Raw genomic sequence first — 18899 nt, 5'->3', positions numbered from 1 at the left:
CTCCCCTCCCCTCCCCTCTCCTCTCCTCTTCTCTCCTCTCCTCTCCTCTCCTCTCCCTTCCCTTCCCTTTTCCATTTTTTTCCTTTTTTCTTTTCCCTTCCCTTCCCTTCCCTTCTCTCCTTGTTCTAGAGTTTGCATTCAGGGTCTTTTGCTCTCAGCTTTTTCACTCACATCTGGTGCTCTACCACTCAAGTCACAGCTCCACTTCCAGCTTTTTGCTGGGTACTTGGAGATAAGAGTCTTAGATTTGTCTGCCCAGGCTGACTTCGAACCTTAGATCTCAGCTTCTTGAGTAGCTAGGATTATAGGTGTGAGTCACTCAGCCAGGCATAGTGCTCCTCCTCTTTCATGACTGCTGCTTCTCCATAGTTCATGAGGCCTGGTCACACACTTTAGGATGGCGCTGACCCATAGAAATAGTATGCCGGCCACATCTGTAACTTACTTATCTGTTTTGATGCTAGGGTTCAAACCAAGGCTTGGCACCTTTTGGGCTGATACTCCTAGTACTTCACCACACACCCAGCCCATCCATATGTATGTCTTCAAAGCTTTCCATGAGCCAGAATTGAAAAGATATAAGAAACAAGATCAATGCTACCAATATATTTTATGTAACCTTAACATATCTAAAATAGTTTCAATATTTAATCAATATTTAATCAAAATGATCGAGAGATTGTGCACTTTTGGAGGTGTCTGCAAATCTGATGCACATTTTGTTTGAATCACACATATCAGTTGTGGTTGATCAGTTGTGCATAGCTAGTGACAACCATCTTGGACAATGTGAGTCTAAAATGTACTGCCTCCCCCCCTTGCCCCCACCTTTTAAAGCCAACAGAACAAGTTTTATCCCAAGGCTACAGTGATGGAAGGGGATTTCCGTCGCCATGTCAGGAGAGGTTGGTGGTGGGCTGGGTAGGTGAGGATCTGAGCAAGGCTGACTAGAGAAAGTGAATGCAGCCAGCCAGAAAGTGGGGTGGGGATCAGAGACCTCTTGGTTAGTGCTAGATGCTGTAGCCACCCTGGAGATGGAGCTCATTATTGTCACTTAGCCGATAGAAAGCAGGAGGCCCAGAGAAGGTAAGTAGCTTGTCTGAATTGACTCACGATTAGTAAATAGCCTGGTGAGAATTTAAACCAGCTTTCCTGACTCCAATTCCAGTGCTCTTCCCACCACACCACAGCTGCCTGAGGCTAGGGCAGGACATCAGCAAATAAAAAGGAATCGTCTAGACTGAATACAAACAGGCAGAAGAAAAGTGGGACAGGGGGAGGATGTAGCGGTGGCCAAACCAGGGCTAAAATCCAACTTCCCTATGAATGCAAAGGCAAAGCAAAGGCAAGAGATGTCTCCTCTGGCTGGGGCTCCGAAGTGGGAGATCGGAAATCTAAGCACGCAGGAGACTGCAACACGTGGCCTTGGACAAGAGAAAGTCTTGAAATAGACCATGGAGAAAAGGAAATAAAAATACCACATCCTGCAGTTGTCTCAGAGCTGTGCAGACACCACTGGGCACCACCTCAAGGATCCCTCAAGAGTCAGAGAAGACCTGATCAAGGCCAGGGTCTTCCCTGCTGTCAGTTCTGCTCTGCCAAGCCTGAGAACCTTTCCCTTTTCTAAAGGAGTACCTTGGTCACAGCCTTCAAAGGCCTTTAGAGTCTCTGCTTCTCCAGTGAACCTGCCTGCCATCTTGCCTCCCTCCCGCAGCTCCTCCTGTGGGGAAGGTGAGTGGATGGATACATACAGAATGAGGTGATTCTGGATCTGTATTTATGTGTTAGAACCATTCTGGTGACCTGGGTGCAAATATGGCTGCCAACAGCTCTTCCTGTCCCTGCACTCCCATACTGCCCCTTCCCTCATTTCCCTTCCTTTGGGAATCTGAGTTGGCCTTGAGACTTGAAGAATGTGGCAGAAGATAGATTTTGGGACTTTCAGGCCTGGTCCTTAGCAGACTGTCTAATTTTGCCTTTTGGAAGGCAACTGCCATGCTATAAGGAAGCTCAATTACCTGCTGGCATGAGAGAAGGAAAGGTGGGGGGAAGGGATTCCTTACTGTTTCCACTGCCCCAAGCCAAGGCCCCAGACATGCAAGTGAAGTCATTGGGGATCATGCAAGAGATTGCGACACCTGGCCTTGGACGAAAGAAAGTGTTAAAAATAGATCATGGAGAAAAGGAGGAGAAAAAGAAAACATAGCATTTACCAGTTGTGTAAGAGGTGAGCAGACACCCCCTGGAGCTTCCACACTCTAGCCCACCATCAAGAAAGTAGAACAAATCCATCTTAAGACTGCTCAAATTTAGAGTTGTGAGCAAACGTGTGGCCTGCTATGGCTTAAAGCTCTCAAGTGACAGAACAGATGCCAGTCCTAATCTGCATGGGATTAGGACTTTTGTCTTGTCCCATCCACAATGTCTGGGTATGTGTGCAGGCCCAAGGGGTTAGAGGAAGGTTCTAGAAGGGAAGGATATGTTTTGAAGAGATTACAGGCAGGAGTCTGCTCTGATGGTAGGTTTGGTAGGATGACAGGGCAGGGCTGACTGACCCAGGCATGTCAAAAGAGCGTCTGAATTTCCAGAAAAAAGATTGTGATTTAAACTGGGTAGGGTGTCAGTGGCTCATGCCTGTAATTCTAGCTAGAAGGAGGCTGAGATCTGAGGATCACAGTTTGAAGCTAGCCTGTGCAGCCAAGTTTGATACTCATCCCCAATTAATCAGCAAAAAGCTGAAAGTAGTGACATGGCTCAGTGGTAGAATGCTAACCAAAGTACACTGCCCAGGCCCTGAGTTCAAGCCTCAGTACTAGTGCATGTGTGTACACACACACACACACACACACACACACACACACATACACAGAGTGGTTCAGTGCAATTGAAATCTCTCCAAGAGAAAATAGACCTCACAGCAAGCAGAGAGGATCAGAGAATAAGATGAACTCCCAGCAAAAAGAAAAAAGAGAAGTTGTTAGGAAAGGATTGTGGGATCCTTTTCTTCCCTCTTCCTTTCCATCCTCCAGCACTTCCTGAACACTAGATAGGCTGGCTGTGCCTTGCTATGGCCCTGGTGTGCTGGGTGGCTTCTACCTATTCTAGCATAGAGATGGAGAATGGAAGAGATGACCCTTGGAAGGCCCCATTGGGCTGGCTTCAGAGGGAGAGAATTCAGCCATATCCAAAGGACATTATTCACCAGGGTAAGGACCAGGGGAGGGCAGGGAAGGAAATGGTAAATATTTACACTCTGCTGGAAATGGAAAACACAAGGCTTGAGGGAGTAGCTGTAGCGGTGGGGGCAGAAAGGGGGATTCTGAAAGGAAAGAGCTAGAACCCAGGGATCATCAGACAGAGACGTCTATGGGAGGAAGGAAAGAGGGCCTGGGTCACCTCAGGATGAAAAAGTTGGGACCTGAAGGTGATTTCAAAGATGATTTCAAAGGAGAGTTCATCTTGGTTTTTCTTTTCGCCCCCCCCCCCCTCCACACTGTCTTGAACTCAGGGTCTGGGCACTTGTCCCTTAGCTTTTGCACTCAAGACTGGTGCTTTACCACTTGAGCCACGCCTCTATTTCTGGCTTTTTGCTGGTTAACTGGATATAAAAATTCTCATGAACTTTCTGCCTAGGCTGGCTTTGTACCTTGATCCTCACATCTCAGCCTCTAGAGTAGCTAGGATGACAGGTGTGAGCAACCAGCGCCCTGGGCTCTGAATTCATCTCTTAGCGAGAGAAATGTAATTTCTACCCTCAGAGCTCCTAGGCAGAGAGGTGACCAGATCCTGGCCCTCAGGATGCTCCCTGCCTTTAGGAGAAACCTGTCCTCACATACTTCTTTGTTGACAAAGATGGACATCAGTCTTAGGAAGGCCCCGCCTGCCCTTCCTGTGGCTGTTGTAGGTGTCGGGAATCCCAGGAGGTAGAGCTGGATGAGCCTTCTCAGGGCCTCCAGCCCTGTCCTCCCTTTCATATTTACAGTCCCTATGGGGCTCACTATCTGTCATGAGCCACGTACGGCTTGCCAGCCTGGCCTTGCTATTTCTCCAGACTTCCCCTGATGGTCCCTTGGTGTGGCTCCAAGTAGGGTAGATGCCAACACGTTCTCATTTCCGAGGGCTCTACCTGTCCCCTCTGAGGTCCTCATTCAATGCCTCCTCGTCTTCCTGCAGGAAGACTGGGCCTCTATTCCCCTTCTCATGGGTGGCTGGGCCAGCCACCCTGGACTGAAGTCCCTCAGGAGATGGCCTAAGAGGCCTGGGCCCTGGGGATGTCTCCTCACATGCTCTGCCCAGTGCCCTGCACATTCAGTCTGGACCATTCCATGTCCCTCTGAGACGTCTGACAAATGCAGGTTGGAATCTCGGGTCTGCCATTGGATAACTTAGTTCCCGGTTTCCACTTTCTTATCTTGTGAAAATAGAAACAGATTTATTCATGTAACTGTAACCCTTCTATACAGCATCTTTACAATGAAATACAATTTAAAAAAAGAAAATAAGAACAGAAATCCATCCTGGCGGAGCCTGTGGGATGAAGAAGCTGTTACATGTGGCAGCAACTGGTATGGAGGTATTGCTTATCTATTATTATATTATTAATATTATAGTAATTATATTGCTCCTAGGACAATCTTTCTTTTCTTCTTTGGATACTTGATGACAGTTTGACTATTTCTCCCTCTCCCTACCCCCGCTTTTTTTTTTGGTCGGTCATGGGGCTTGAACTCTGGCCTGGGCGCTGTCCCTGTGCTCTTCAGCTCAAGGCGAACGCTCTACCACTTGAGTCACAGCGCCACTTCTGGTTTTCTAGTGGTTTATTGGAGATAAGAGTCTCACGGACAATTAAAAAAAAAAAAAAGAGTCTCACAGACTTTCCTGCCCAGGCTGGATTTGAACCGCAATCCTCAGATCTCAGCCTCCTGAGTAGCTAGGACCAGGCGTGAGCCACTGGCACCTGGCTTCCCTGCCCCCCTTTTTTTTTGGCAGCACTGGGGTTTCAACTCAGGGCCTCCATGCATTCTAAGCAGGCTCTCTAACCACTTGACCCACAACTGCAGTCCTTTTTGCTGTAGTTGTTTTTCAGATAGAGTCTTGTCCTTCTGTCTGTTGGCCTGGATTGTGATCCTCCTATTTGTGCCTCCTGCCTACCCAGGATGAGTGGGCTACACCGTTAAATCCAACTGTTTTGTTGGGATGAGGTCTCGCTGGCTATTTGCCTGGACTGATCTTGAATTACAGTCCTCTTCAACTCTGCCTCCCAAGTTGCTAGGATTATAGGCATAAGCCACCATGGTTGGCCTTTTTTTCTTTTTTTGTTTAGTGAGAACACCCTGGCCGTGTCATTGCAAATACACAGATTTACTTCCAGCTGGGGTGTGAGGCAGACCAGAGTAGATAGGGCCCTGGAAGCTGGCATGGGGAAAGGACTGTACCGGGACGTGGGGTCTCCCAGTAGGATCTGGACGCAGAAAGGATGGCTTGAGTATCTGTGGAATGAACGAACAAATGGCCAAGACACAAGGCCAACCTTCTCCTCCTGTCCCTCAAAGCACATCATGAACGTGCAGTCTGATGGAAGAGGCCCCTGGCTTCTGGCAGAACCATGCAGCCAGGTAGGGATTTTCAGGCCAGCTACCCCTGAGCGGCCTACTGTAGAGGCCCTCAGGAGTGTTTGTTCCAGAAGCTTCCCCAAGAAGAAATATCTGGTTGCCTAGATGTCTTCTAGGACAACTATTCTGAGGCAGGGTTTGGGGGGTGTGTGTGTGTCTGTCTGTCTGTGGTAGTTCTGGGGCTTGAACTCAGGGCTTGGACTTTGTCTCTTACTTTTTATTTATTTATTTTTTTGGTCCGGTCGTGGGGTCTGAACTCTGGGCCTGGGCGCTGTCCCTCAGCTCTTCAGCTCAAGGCGAGCGCTCTACCACTTGAGCCACAGCACCACTTCTGGCTTTTTTACTTTTTTTTTTTTTTAACTCAAGGTTAGTTCTACCATTTGAGTCACATCTCTACTTCCAGCTTTGTGGTGGTTCATGGGAGATAGTCATGGACTTTTTTTTTTTTTTTTGCTACTCAAGCTGGCTTCTAGTCCTGATCCTAAGATCTCAGCCTCTTAGTTGTGGGTGTGAGCTACAAGTGCCCGGCCAGGGTTTGCTTGAGTCTGGACTTGGGCTCCTACAGGATCTCCAGCCCGGGCGCCTCATGCCCTCTCCCTCCCTCTCTAGGGCTCGTGTCATTCCCAACCCTTTCTCATCACCAGCTCCAGAGAGAGACGACAAGGCCACAGGTTAGGTCTTCAGGGCCCTGAGGCCAGGCCTGTCCCCCACAGACACCCCCCCAAGGCACCCTCCCTCCAGCCCGCAGCAAGATGCCTGGTCATGAATTCTCTACACGAGTCCATCGCACAGCTTGCAAACACAGTGTGGCAGGGGTCACACTGTCTGTCCCAGGGCGGCCGCCGGATTGGGTAAGGGTTCTCGAGTGGAGGGAGGCCCAGTCGGGGCGCCAGCTTCTTGGATGAGTACTCATGGGGCCAGAGGTGGGGGGTTGACCTGGCTGAGGTCCCCTGACCCCACCGTCCTCCGGGAGCTACTGACTGCAGTGATAAACACCCATAGCTATTAATAGTCTCCTCTCTGGCAGTCACAGAGTTGATAACGCTGGGTGACTTTGGCCCTTCACACCGGACTGCCCCAGTTCAAACCCAGGCTGCTATTTCTGGGCCTGAGTCTCCCAAGTCCTAAACACAGACTCAACTCTGAGAACTTCTAAACAGAAGCTTAAGAAACTTTTCTTTTCCTTCCTTCCTTCCTTCCTTCCTTCCTTCCTTCCTTCCTTCCTTCCTTCCTTCCTTCCTTCCTTTGTCTCTCTCTCTCTTTCTCTCTCTCTCTTTCTCTCTCTTTTTCTTTCTCTCTCTCTCTCTTTCTTTCATGGTCATGGACTTAAACTCTGGGCCTGGGCGCTGTCCCTCAGTCCTTCAGCAAAAGGCAAGCACTCTACCACTTGAGCTACAACATCATTTTAGGTTTTCTGGTGGTTCATTGGAGATGAGAGTCTCACAGACTTTCCTGACCGGTTTGGCTTTGCACTGTGATCTTCAGATCTCAGCCTCCTGAGTTAGCATGGCTACCGATGCCCAGGCTTGATTTTCCTTTTTTTTTTTTTCTTTAAAAGAAAGACAAAATAGGGTTGGAGGAGTAGTTCAGTTGGTAGAATGCAAGCCAATGAGCCCAACATATCAGGCACCACATTTGAATCCTAGTCTTGGACCAAAAACACCCCCAAACTTTTTTTAGTGGTACTGAGGTTTGAACTCAAAGCTTTGTACTAGCTAGACAACATTCTACCAATGGAGCCACATTTCCAGCCCCCAAATTTCTGAATATCAATGGCATCTGAAAAGCAGGCAGCGTGGTATAGATGTCAGAATGGGCACCCGGGGCCAATCCTGTGGCTCTGAATAATAGTAGCCCCATTCTAGAGATGCTCAGAGAAATGCGATGAGCTGGCGACTGGCATGCAGTAAGTACCCAAGGAAGGTTAACTATTGCCATTCAATTTGGAATAGAGTGTTTCAAAGAGAATTTGGACTAGACAGGGCTGAGTTCTACTTTTGACATTTTCTGGCTCTGGGACCTTGGGTAAATTGCTTGGCCTGTCTGGGCCTCACTGTCTTGATCTAGAATACCAGCACTGTACTACCTACCCTCAGGTGTTGGTGTGGATTAAATTAGACAATGACTGTAATGTGATTGCCACTTAAGAGGGACTTAGAGCCTGTAATTCCAGCACTGAGAAATCTAAGGCAGGAGGATTGGGAGTTGAGGCTAGTGTGAACACACAGTGAGACCTTCTGAAAAAGGAAAAGAAAGAAAGAAAAAGAAAAGGGGTCTCAATAAGGCTGAGGGTGTCGTCACTCCGTGGTAGAATGCTTACCTGGCAGGTGTGGAGGTCTTGGGTTCAGTACCTAGCACTGGGAAAAATGGGGGCAGACATAATCAATGTAGCATTGTTGAGTGGATGAACAAATATGTGAATGAATGAGTGAATGAACAAATAAGTGAGTGGAAAAGAAGTGAATGAATGAGTGAAAAACATGAAGAATAAATGAGGGATGAAATGAATGTGTGAATTGAAATGAATGAGTGAAGAGCAGATAAGCAAGTGAAGCAGTGAAATGAGTGAATGAGCAAATAGTGAAGGAATGACGGTATGAATGAGTGAGGAAATGAATGAATGAGTGAACAAATGATCTCGGCTGCCTGGCTGTCAGGTCCACTGGGCAGGGAGGTTCTCCTGTGCCCCCTGTGTGCTCCCTGAGCTCGGGGCTCAGCTCTGCACTATTCCCTTGAGGCCGATCATGAAAGGCTCAGCATTCTGGAAGGTTTTTCCCTTGGTGTGGCAATAGCTAGTGCAGAGACACATAAGGAAATGCATAGAGACAAATGAGAAAGACTTTTCCTTTCCTCTCAGTGAGGTGCTGGCGAGGCCTGAAGCAGAGTCCCAGGCCTCCATAGTTCCCTCCTATGACCAGGATGTGCCCAGAGGGGAGCTGCACCCCTATAATTTGGCTTCCTTCCAGATTGTCTCTCGCACTCTCTCTCTTTCCCTTCTTTCTCTCCCTCCCTCTCTCTTTCTTTCTTCCTTTCCCTCCCTCCCTCCCTCCCCCACATCTCTCTCCTTTCTTGACAGTACTGGGGTTTAAACTCAGAGCCTTGTGCTCTCTCTAGGCTTTTTCTGCTGGCTGGTTCTCCACCACTTGAGCCACTTTTGCAATTCTGGCTTTTTGCTGGTGAATTGGCAATAAGAGTCTATCTGAATCTGAGTCTGAGGCTGGAGAAAGGGCCATGCTTCCCACACAGGCCGCAAGGGTGGGGGCTGGCAAGGCTCACCCCCTTTCCCCCCAGCCGTGGCCACTCTGGGTCCTCCTGGGGCACTGTCTGTCCCAGCAGCCACAGTAAAAATCCAAACGTGGGGCGGTGGTGGGGGAGAGGGAGGGGAAGGGCAGAAGAGGCATGGGGTGCGGAAAGGTGCGGGCACCTTGCTGCAAAACCTTCCCTGGGCCCATGGCTGTGGGAAATGCTCGTCCCAGCCCAGGCCATTGGTATTTACCTCACAGGAAGTTCTCCCGAGGTCTGGCTTATCTCAGATGGCCTGCTATGTGTGGCTGCCAGAAAACAGCAAAGGAAGCCTTGGACTGTCTTGTCCACCCTCACAGGCCTGTTGCAAAGGCTCTCGGTCTCCTCTCCCTAGGCCAAGTTTTCTCCACTTCAGAGTGGGCGGGGAGGTGGGGGGCGGTATTTTGGGCCGGAGGCCTCCGTGCTCTGCAGACGGCCCTCCGAAGCTGCGGGTGTCTCAGACACGCTCCTTCTGCCGCACCACACCTTGGATCAATACTGGAGACCCGGAAAGTTCTTCCTCAGATCTGATGTTGATTATCTGAAGTTCAAACATATCTGGACACCCTGTGCTTGTGGGCCGTAGTACCTGGCGGAAGGAAGTACCTAGATCTGCAGCCCAGGTGAGTTCTTTTAATGCATTCTCCTCCTCCTGACATCACCCGTGGGCTCTGTTCTGGGTAGGTCCTTAATTTCTGCCAGCAGTAGAGACCTGACACAAACTGGCCCCATGAGGCCAATTGTGTGAGCCTCTACCCTCAGACGGCCTGCAGGTAGCCATCTTGGGGGAAAAACATCTCTCCCCCTCTGTGTTCTGGAAACTTCTAGCACAACAGTTTCCCCGGGAGCCAAGACTCTGAGCTCTGGCAGGCCTCGGTGGCCACTAGTCCTTTGAGCTGAGGCAGTTGGTTCTTAGCTGGGCCACCGTGACCCCAGCTGGACAATGGCACCATATCTAGCTGCTGGTCTTGGGATGGCCATTTTCAAATAGTGGTCAAGCTGTAGATCAGGCCGTTAACCAGTAATGCTTTCTAACAGGTGAAAGAGAACAGGGTAGAAAAGTCTCAGAGAAGGGGAGCTGTGGTCCAAGTAGTAGAGGGCCAGTCTTGAGTGAATAAGCCAAGAAAGGGGAGCCCCAAATTCAAGCCCGCACAGCCTCCCCTCCCCGCCTCCTCTCACAAAGAAAGAAAACGCTCAGAGAGCCTCACGTGAGAGAAGTGTTATTTCTTGAAACCTCAGTGGCAGGTGTGTGTCTAGGTGTTCTGTGTCTCATGCAGAATGTGTCCTTCACCTGGGTTAGGGCAAAATGAAAAAGTCTAGAAGATTCTTAGGAGCAATGACAGAAAGGTGACAGGGACAGACCTGTCCTTGTGTGTGGGGGGCCCACATGGAAGCTTCCACTCCAGGACCCCTCCCTGCCTTCCTGCCTCAGTGGGCCCTGGGTCCCTCCCACATGACAGCCTTGGGCCACTCCAACAGGAGAAGGTTCTAGATGCCATGGCCTGGCGAGGCCTAGCCTGCCTGGCTGTCTCAGCCTGGCTTTGTCCCCGCAGTTGTCACATTGGATTGGGAAACCAATGCTTAGGCCAAGTGGAGAAACTCACTTCCTGCTCAGCTTTCCCAACTGCCCTCTACCCGGGGAGCTGCCTTAACCCTTTCCTGGAGCGTGGGGGAGGTGACGCGTGCCACAAGTTCTGGGGCTGGGGAAGCCGACCACGAGGGACCAAGAGTCAGGGGCCAAGGACTCTCAACTGTGCAATTCCTTTGGAGTCTGTGGCGCTCAAGACCCCTGTGCCCAGAGGGGATCACATTGAGTGTGAGCTGAAGATTTCAGAGACTCCAAATGGCAAGGACCTGCTAACAGCTAGTGCTGAGATAGTCTGGCCCCTCTCCCCCTCCCTCCCCCTCCCTCTCCCTCCCTCTCCCGTGCCCTCTGGGGCTGTGGGCAGCTGAGCGTGCAGTAGGCTGAGCAGGCTACCAAGAGGGGCAAGATTGGGAAAAGGAGGGCCAGAGCGGTGAGAGCGGAGGTGGGTGCGCCTCCTGAGCCCCAGTGAGAGGGGACAGGCCTGTCCCCAGGGAGCCCGGGGGGGGGGAGAGGGGGAGTCCATCTTTGTCCCCACAGGAGGTGGCTTCAGGGTGCTCTGGTTTGGCAGAGCACCTCCAGCAATGCCGTCTCTCTCTCTCTCCCTGGTGGTGTGGCATTACTGGGGGGTCCTGCACCCCACAGTCTCCTCTCTCTGCTGCCATACTGTCTTCTCACTTGTGGGTCCCTTGTTGCCTGGAAATCACAAGTATGGAAACACCTGATTAAAGCCCCAGCTTGGATTCTGGGATAGAAAAGATTTTGGAAACCTCTTCAGTCCCAGATCAGACCAGAGAGGTCTTGAAAGGGGTGTGAGGTCACACAGAGCCAACGTGCATTGCACATGGCCGTGTGTGTATGTGTGTGTGACCCATTCCTGTGGTTCACAGTAGACAATAAGGTCTGGGGGTCTGGGGTGAGGGAGGCCTTATCCTATTTAGGGCTGAGTCCACCTGGCCAGCCTTCCGAGGCCAAGGGCAGAAGCTGATGGATGAATCACAGATGACTCAGGTGCTGGAGGCCACTGCCACACATGGCACGGGACAGCCAAAGGGAGCCAGAGCTGTTCTGGAACAGAGAGAGGACCTGGGAAGCTGACACACATTTGTAGGCCGCAGGTGGAGTAGGCTGGGGTGGGCTGAGGATTCTCTCTATTCCCTGGAGTATGTCATTCACATTTTGGGGGACAGTACTATGGCTTGAACTAGGGGCTTCCTGGTGTTCTCCCTTGGCTTTTTCCCTCAAGGCTCGAGCCACAGCTCTACTTCCAATGTTTTGCTGGTTAGTTGGAGATGAGAGTCTCATGGACTTTCCTATCTAGACTGGCTTTGAATTGTGATCCTCAGATCTCAGCCTCTGGAGTAGCTAGGATGACAGGCGGGAGCCACTTACATGCACCTTAGAGCCCTTAGAGCCTTTGATACATTGTCTGGCAGAGGCATTTCTGGGGGGTGGTGTGGGCAGAGGCATCCTAACAGACCCTCCCGCTCTTCCATAGGGACAGGGTTGGGGCTCTTCATCCGTAGAGATCATTTTCCCTGGCCATCTGAAGCCAGCTTCTTTGAGCAAACCATCTCTGCCCTACCTGGCCAGAGTCAGCGCTCTTCTTTCCCTGAGGCGTGGACTGCTGCCGCTGGACCCCAAGGTGTACACCAGAAGTTGAGGTGTCCTGGGTTGGATGGCACCTGGGTTACAATCTCACGGTGAGCTAGGGTGGCGTCATTTCCTCTCAGGGCCTCAGTCCCCTCCCCAACCTCACGGGGAAGAGCTGAGAGCTAGGTCAAAGGAGCACTGGAAAGGCAGGTCCCCAATCTGTAGGGCAGAAGACAAAAGGAAAAGGGGGAAAGGGAGAGGATGGAAGAGAGGTCCGCAGAAGGCTCCCCTCACCCCATTGGCAGATGGAGGAGCATGGAAGGCAAATGGGGGTGGCTGTGCCTGGCCCCACAGCTCCAGGCAGATACCCGCTCCCCCCCCCAACCATTTTCCCTGAAGTAGCACCTCCTCTTCCGGTCATTTCCTACAATCACTTCCTTTCATGAGGAAAGACGGAGGTCAGACCAGGTCACCTTTCATCTCAAATCTCTGCCAGTGGCTCCTGGCTTTGCTGAGAGCAAAAGGTCTTTAAGGTCTGGTGTGATTCCCTTCCAAGAGCAGCAAGTGTGCTTCAAACACAGCCGCGCTCCTGCCCCAGGCCACAGGCACAGTCTTCCCCAAGGCCTGGAGAGATCTGCCTCCAGATAGCTGCCAGACCTAGCTGTCCTCTTCAAGTCTTTTCCCACCAATCACTTCCCAGGGAAGCCTTCCTGAGCTCCCTATTGAAAATGGCCCCTTTCCCTTGTCTCATTCTCTAAACATATCAATTTCTCACATTCTCATATTGTAAGTGCATGTATGGATGGATGGATGGATGTGCATGGTGAATTGTCTGTGTTTCCCCTGCTAGAATCTAAGTGCCACAGAGTATCTATCTATCTATCTGTCTGTCTGTCTGTCTGTCCGTCCGTCTGCCTGCCTGCCTGCCTGCCTGCCTGTCTGTTCATCCATCCATCCATCCATTCACCCATCTACCTACCTACCTACCCGCCTACCTACCTACTAAAGACTGAATTTTGGGCCTTGTGCTCATTAGGCAAGTGTTTAAGCATTCTTCTATTGAGCTGCATCCCTGTTAGTGTTTGTAGTGAGGGTGTGTGTGTTGGGGGGTGGAGGGGCAGGGTTGGTCCTGAGGCCTGGATGCTGTCCCTGAGCTTCCGTCACCCTGCTCAAGGCTAGCATTCTGCCACTTGAGCTACAGCTCTACTTCTGGCTTTTTTTTTTTAGTGATTAATTGGTGATAAGAGTCTCACAGATTTTCCTGCCTGGGCTGGCTACGAACTATGATCCTCCGATCTCAGCCTTTGGAATAACTAGGATGACAGTCACCAACAGCTCCAGCTTTTAGTTTGTTTTTGAGATAGGGTCTTAGGCTAGCCTCCAAGGGTGATTCTCTTGTCTCTGCCCCCTGGGAAGCCAGGACCACAGGCATTCCCTACCATGCCTGGCTTGGAAGGGTGAGTAACTTTGCTCTGTTCACTGAAGCATCTTAACTCCTTGGAACAGCTCTTGACACATAGCAGGTGCTCAATTTATTGGTTGAGTGAATGACTTCTCCATGGGTGATGGTCTTTCCTGTCCTTTGCCCCTTGCCTGCTGACCTCTCTGCTTATGAGCTGACTTCTACCTGGCTTGACCATGCGCAATGGGGCACGTGTGCATACTCACTGTGTGTGCCCCCAGCACCTGGCTGGCACACAGAAGACGGCAACAGACCTTTGTTGGCTGGATGGGAGGCACCTGGGCAGAGGTCAGCGGGAGCGGGAAGACAGGATGGTTACCGGGAACAGGCTCCGAGAGGGGGAATTCCCAAAGAAGAGAATGGAAAGGTGTCTACTGTGCATGCCCCAGCTCCCAGGATCCCTCAGCGAGCCATTAATGGCCACTGGGGCTACCTTGAGAGCCCGCCCATCCCCCACCGGGCCTCCTTTGCTCCTTCTTTCGGTGGCTCTGTGTGCTGCCCAGCGGCTGCACCGCCTTGTAGGGTTCTCAGCGGGGAGAGGCTTTGTGGGCCCAGGACAGCAGGCTCTGCCCTGGTCCTGTGTTGTCAGCCTTGGTTTTCCTTGCAAACCTATGGCCTTCCTAGATCTGCAAAGGGCCTGGCTGTTCACGCAGTCACTCGAAGCGGTGGCCTGCGCTCCTCCCGTCTCACTCCTCCGGTGTCTACCTTCAATGCATTTCCGTTCCGTGTTCCTCTTTTGACGCTGTCTGGCCTGACCTCTGATTCTTGCTCCTCCCAGCAGCTAAACAAGCGACACCACCAGGCTTCCTGTCTGCTCAAAGACAGACCACCTTTCTTCCTCTTTAGGAGTTCGGGAATACCAACGTTAGGTGACTTTTTTTCTTCTTGGGGCTGGGGGGAATGTGTGTACCAGAGCTGGGGCTTAAACTTAGGGCCTGGGTGTTGTCCCTTAGCTTTTGCACTCAAGGCTGGTGCTCTATCACTTGAGCCGTATCACTACTTCTGTTTTTTATTTTTTCTGTGGTACATTGGAAATAAGAGTCTCATGGACTTTCTTGCCCAGGCTGGGTTTGAACCACGATCCTCTGATCGCAGCCTCCTGAATAGCTAGGATTAATGGCGTGAGCCGTTGGTGCCTGATCTAGGTGACTGTTTCGCTTATGTAGGGCTGAGGGTTCAATGGGTACTTGTTGAATGAATAAATGAATGAATGAACAAATGCTCCCACTCTGTCTTTGTCCTTGCTCCATGACCAGATTGGCCAGATTGGTCCGACCTGTGAACCCACGCTTTGGCCAACTTGATTGGTCCCTCCTTCAGGGACATTGTGCCGTCTGTACCTCCTTACCTGTTAGACTTCAGTTCAAATGTCAGCTCCTCTGGGAGGCCCCCCCTCCCCCATCTCCCCTACAGGTGACGTCATCCATGCTTATGTATCACCTTTTAATGTTCTCCATGCGTTTCTTTCTAGCTAAATTCTCGGTCTTTGTTTAGAGATGGACGTTCTTCCTGTGTGGGTTTTCAGGGGTGAGCGGGCACCTGGTCTGGATGATTGCTTTCTCTGGTCTCATGTTTAATGCTTGGATTTAATAAATGTTTGTTGAATGAATAAATGAATGAATGGTCCAGCCCTGCCTTTGCTGAGCATTTAGATTTTGCAACTTCTCTTGCATAAGCAGGTGCTAGGTGACCCTGTGTGCACTTTCATTCCAAGGATTTTCGACGTGCTTGGCCAATCCAGTGGCAGCTCCTCCTTTCTTGGCAGCCTGTCCCCTCCCCTCCCCTCGCTGCGGGGCACAGGCCCCACAGTAGGTCCTCAGCGCATGCTCACGTGAGACTGAGTCAGTTCTTGCTGCCTGGCTCCTGTCCTGATGATCGGAGTGACTTTAAGCAAGTCAGCATACCTTGGGTTGCTTGCCGTTCTCATCTGTAAAGATAAAGGGGTTTGTACTGATGGGCTCCAAGATTCCGTTGACTTTCAAAGACCACAGTGGAATTCACCAACCCGGAGTGGCTGGGCAGGGGTGCACACAGTTGAGAGTCGAGAAATGAGGAGTTTGGGGGACCTCCGGGGCCTTGTGGAGGGGGGGTGGCATTCTTTTAATGAGGTTTGCTTTTGACACTTAGGATTTGCCCTTGTTTCCTTGGGGCTCATGGAGCTTCAGCCTGTGACTATCTTTCTCCTCCTGCTCTGTCACTGAGGGGGGAGAAATGAGTCCATAAATGAGTTTTAAGGTTTACAGGGCAACGTCTTTATCTGTTATCAGATTCCCTGAAAGACCCGTATCCTTCAAAGTTTAGGAACTCAAATCTGAAAGGCCAGGTTAGGGGTTGGAGGTGTGGCTCAGGTCTTAGAGCACCAGCTAATGAGTGAAAGCAAGCGTCAGATACTGAGTTCGAGTCCTGGTCTTAGACAAAGAAACAAAAGGCCAGTTTCTTCATCAGTAAAACTGGAAGTTTAGCTGGGTGCTGGTGGCTCACGCTTAGCTACTGAAGAGGCTGAGATCTGAGGATCACAGTTAGGAGCCAGCCTGGGAAGGAAAGTCTGTGAAACTCTTATCTCCAATAAAGTGAAGCTGTGGCTCAAGTGGTAGAGTGCTAGCCTTGAGCAAAAGAAGCTCAGGGATAGTGCCCAGTCACAGAGCTCAAGATCCAGGACTGGCAAGCAATAAATAAATAATAAAGGAAGGAAGGAAGTTCTAAATAGCAGGTTGGAGACATGGCTCATGCGGTAGAATGCCTGCCTAGCAAGTGGGAAAAATCTGAGTTCAAACCCCACGACTGCCCTCCTCCCCACCAAAAAAAGACTGGAAGTTCCTGTGACCTCTAGTAATACCCAGTATTGTAGATAATGATGCCTGAGTTTATTTCATTGCATTATCTTCCTTTAAAAGGTTTAACAACCTGTAATTCACATACACCCCCATTTTATAGATGACAACACTGAGATTCGCTGATGCATTCAAGGTCACATAGCCTGTGGGTGACAGAGAGGGCCTGCCAGGCAGCTGAGGGATTCTAAAACTTCCTTTTGGGGTCCGTGGTAGGATAGCAACCCAGCATAGCTGCAGGACCCCTCAATCCCTAGGAAGTGTGGGCCGAGGGACGTGGGCTGGTAGTGACACCTCAACTAATGGCAGCTAAGAGAAGGTTCTGGGAAGAAAGGTCTGGTCCAGGTAAGAATTTCCATTGCCCCCTAGCCAACCTCAGCACAAGGGGGCCCTTGGGAAGGTCCCGGAAACTAGAAAGAGGAGTTGCTCCTCATAGTCAGCCAAAAGCATCCTTTCCCCAGGTGATCAGCTGGTGATGGAGAATTGATGGTATTTCTGCTGGCTGGAGAACCAGTGTGGTTCCCCAGCGGACTTTGGGCCCTGCCGCAGGCCTGGGGCTGGTGAGACTTTTTGGAATGTGCCCTTTGTCTTCCAGGGCTACCTTTGGCCTCGCCTCCTGTTTACCTTCCTACTCCAGTCCCTTTGCCCCCTTGGCAGACTGAGCGAGCGCCAAGAAATTGTTGGTCAAAGGTGAGGTCACCAGGAACCTAGAGAAAACAACAGGTCACCATTAACTGTGTTTACCTGCCAGGTGTCTGGGCTTTACCAGCAGCCTCCTGCCTCTTCCCTGCTGGCATCTACTGCTGTCTTCAAAGCATGCATCTGCCGGGCAGGTTTTGGTGTAGAAGTTCCTGCAGGGCTCACCCCTGTGACATCCCTCACCTGGGCTTTTGGCATGAGGCTGTGTGGCATGCGAATTCAGACACTGTCCAGTGAGAGTGTAAGCAATTCTAGGGGAGGAATGTATTCTCAGGCTGGCTTTTTTTTTTTCTTGGAGGGGAGGGGAGGAAGGTAGGAGATGGGCCAGGTATTGGGGCTTGAACTCAGGGCCTTACACTCTCACTGGGCTTTTTGTTCATGTCTGTGGCACTTGAGCCACACCTCCAGTTCTGGCTTTTAAAAAGCCTCATTGGATGGGAAGTTGGCCCAATGGTAGAGTGCTTGCCTTGCATCTTGCATGCATGAGACCCTGGGTTCGATTCCTCAGCACCACATAAGCAGAAAAAAGCCGGTGCTGTGGTTCAAATGTTAGGGTGCTAGCTTTGAGCTAGAATGCTGAGGGACAGCGCCCAGGCCCAGAGTTCAGGCCCCACAACTGGAGGAAAAAAAAGGTTCATCGGAGATAGGAGTCTCTCAGATTTGTCTGTCTCTGCTGGCTTCAAAGCAAGATCCTTAGATCTCAGCTTTCTGAGTAGCTAGGATTACAAGCAGGAGCCATGGGCCCCTGGCCTTGAGCCTGGCACTCTGGCTTGATTTTTTTTTCTTAACTCGTAGCTGGTGTTCTACCTCTTGAGCCACAGCTCTACTGAATTTTTGGTGATTAATTGGAGAGAAGAGTCTCACAGACTCTCCTGAATAAGCTGGCTTCAAACCTCTATCCTTAGATCTCAGCCTCCTCAGTAGCTAGGATTACAAGCATGAGATACCAGCACACAATCGACCATTGTTTTCTGGCTCCAAGATGGCCTTTTTTTTTTTTTTTCTTCTGCAAAAAGCTTTATTTTCATTTGGTCCAAGGCTTGGGAAGGACTCCAGGATGGTTAGTTAGGAAGTTTCCCAATGGCTGGAGGCAGAAGCTCAGGCGGAAACCCTGATATCTGGTGAGGCAGAGGTGGCCCCTTAAAGGCTGCTGGCCTCTGGAGTTTTCTAGTTGTGTTTGAGGGTGAGGCGTTCGAAAAGATACCTGCCCAGCTGGGCCTGAGCGGCCGCCCCCAGCCTGCAAAGGTTGGTTAAGTGGTTGCTCATCTTCTTGATGAGCTTCACCTCTTCATCCAGGAAGTGGTTCTCTAGGAAGTCACAGAGATGGGGGTCTGTGCGAGCAGAACTCAAGGCGTGAAGATCCACAATGGCTTGGTTCAGGCTCTTCTCCAGGGCCAGGATGGCTTCCATGGCTTCCACGGTTTTACCCCACTCATCCTGAGAAGGTTTCTGCACATCCTGGTTCTGCATCCTCAGGAGGTGCTGGGCGCCCACGCCCTCCAGAGCCACATCGTCGCGATCGAACGAGTAGCCCAGAGAGAGGCAGGTGTAGGAGACCCGCAGATGCAAGCTGACCAGGCGGTTGATGGCAGCCTCCACCTCGGTGGAATAATTCTGACCAATCTGAGAGGTCATGGCTGGTCGTCAATACAGAGCTAACCACAGAAAAACACTGCGTTGGTTGGTCCTGGAAGCAGGAGATGGGCGAGAAGATAAGGGTCAGAAGTGGTGAGTGGAGAGGCAGCTGGTGGTGGAGAGGAGGAGTCCCCGGGTCTGTTCCGTCCAAACACTGTTGAAGCAAGACACAGATCCGCGGGACTGGCATGCGCTTATGTCTG

The 18899-nt window shown here is 50.9% G+C and overlaps 1 protein-coding gene and 1 pseudogene across 1 annotated transcript in view; one reads left to right on the top strand and one right to left on the bottom strand.

Moving 5' to 3' along the window:
- Positions 1 to 17024, top strand: part of LOC105987731 — a gene marked incomplete at its 5' end in the record, with an annotated part of 24546 nt that extends 7522 nt beyond the window's left edge. The window contains one exon of the mRNA XM_013019087.1: positions 16958 to 17024. Within this exon, the coding sequence (XP_012874541.1) occupies positions 16958 to 17024 (67 nt within the window). The remainder of the gene's footprint in view (positions 1 to 16957) is intronic.
- A 1204-nt stretch (positions 17025 to 18228) lies between these two features.
- Positions 18229 to 18696, bottom strand: LOC105987775 (annotated as a pseudogene).
- Between the last annotated feature and the right edge of the window lie 203 nt (positions 18697 to 18899).

Source organism: Dipodomys ordii, unplaced genomic scaffold, assembly GCF_000151885.1.
Source record: "Dipodomys ordii isolate 6190 unplaced genomic scaffold, Dord_2.0 Scaffold44, whole genome shotgun sequence".
Lineage (NCBI taxonomy): Eukaryota > Metazoa > Chordata > Mammalia > Rodentia > Heteromyidae > Dipodomys > Dipodomys ordii.
The sequence above is the reverse complement of the archived record's forward strand: the minus strand, read 5'-3'. Positions and strand labels throughout refer to the sequence as shown.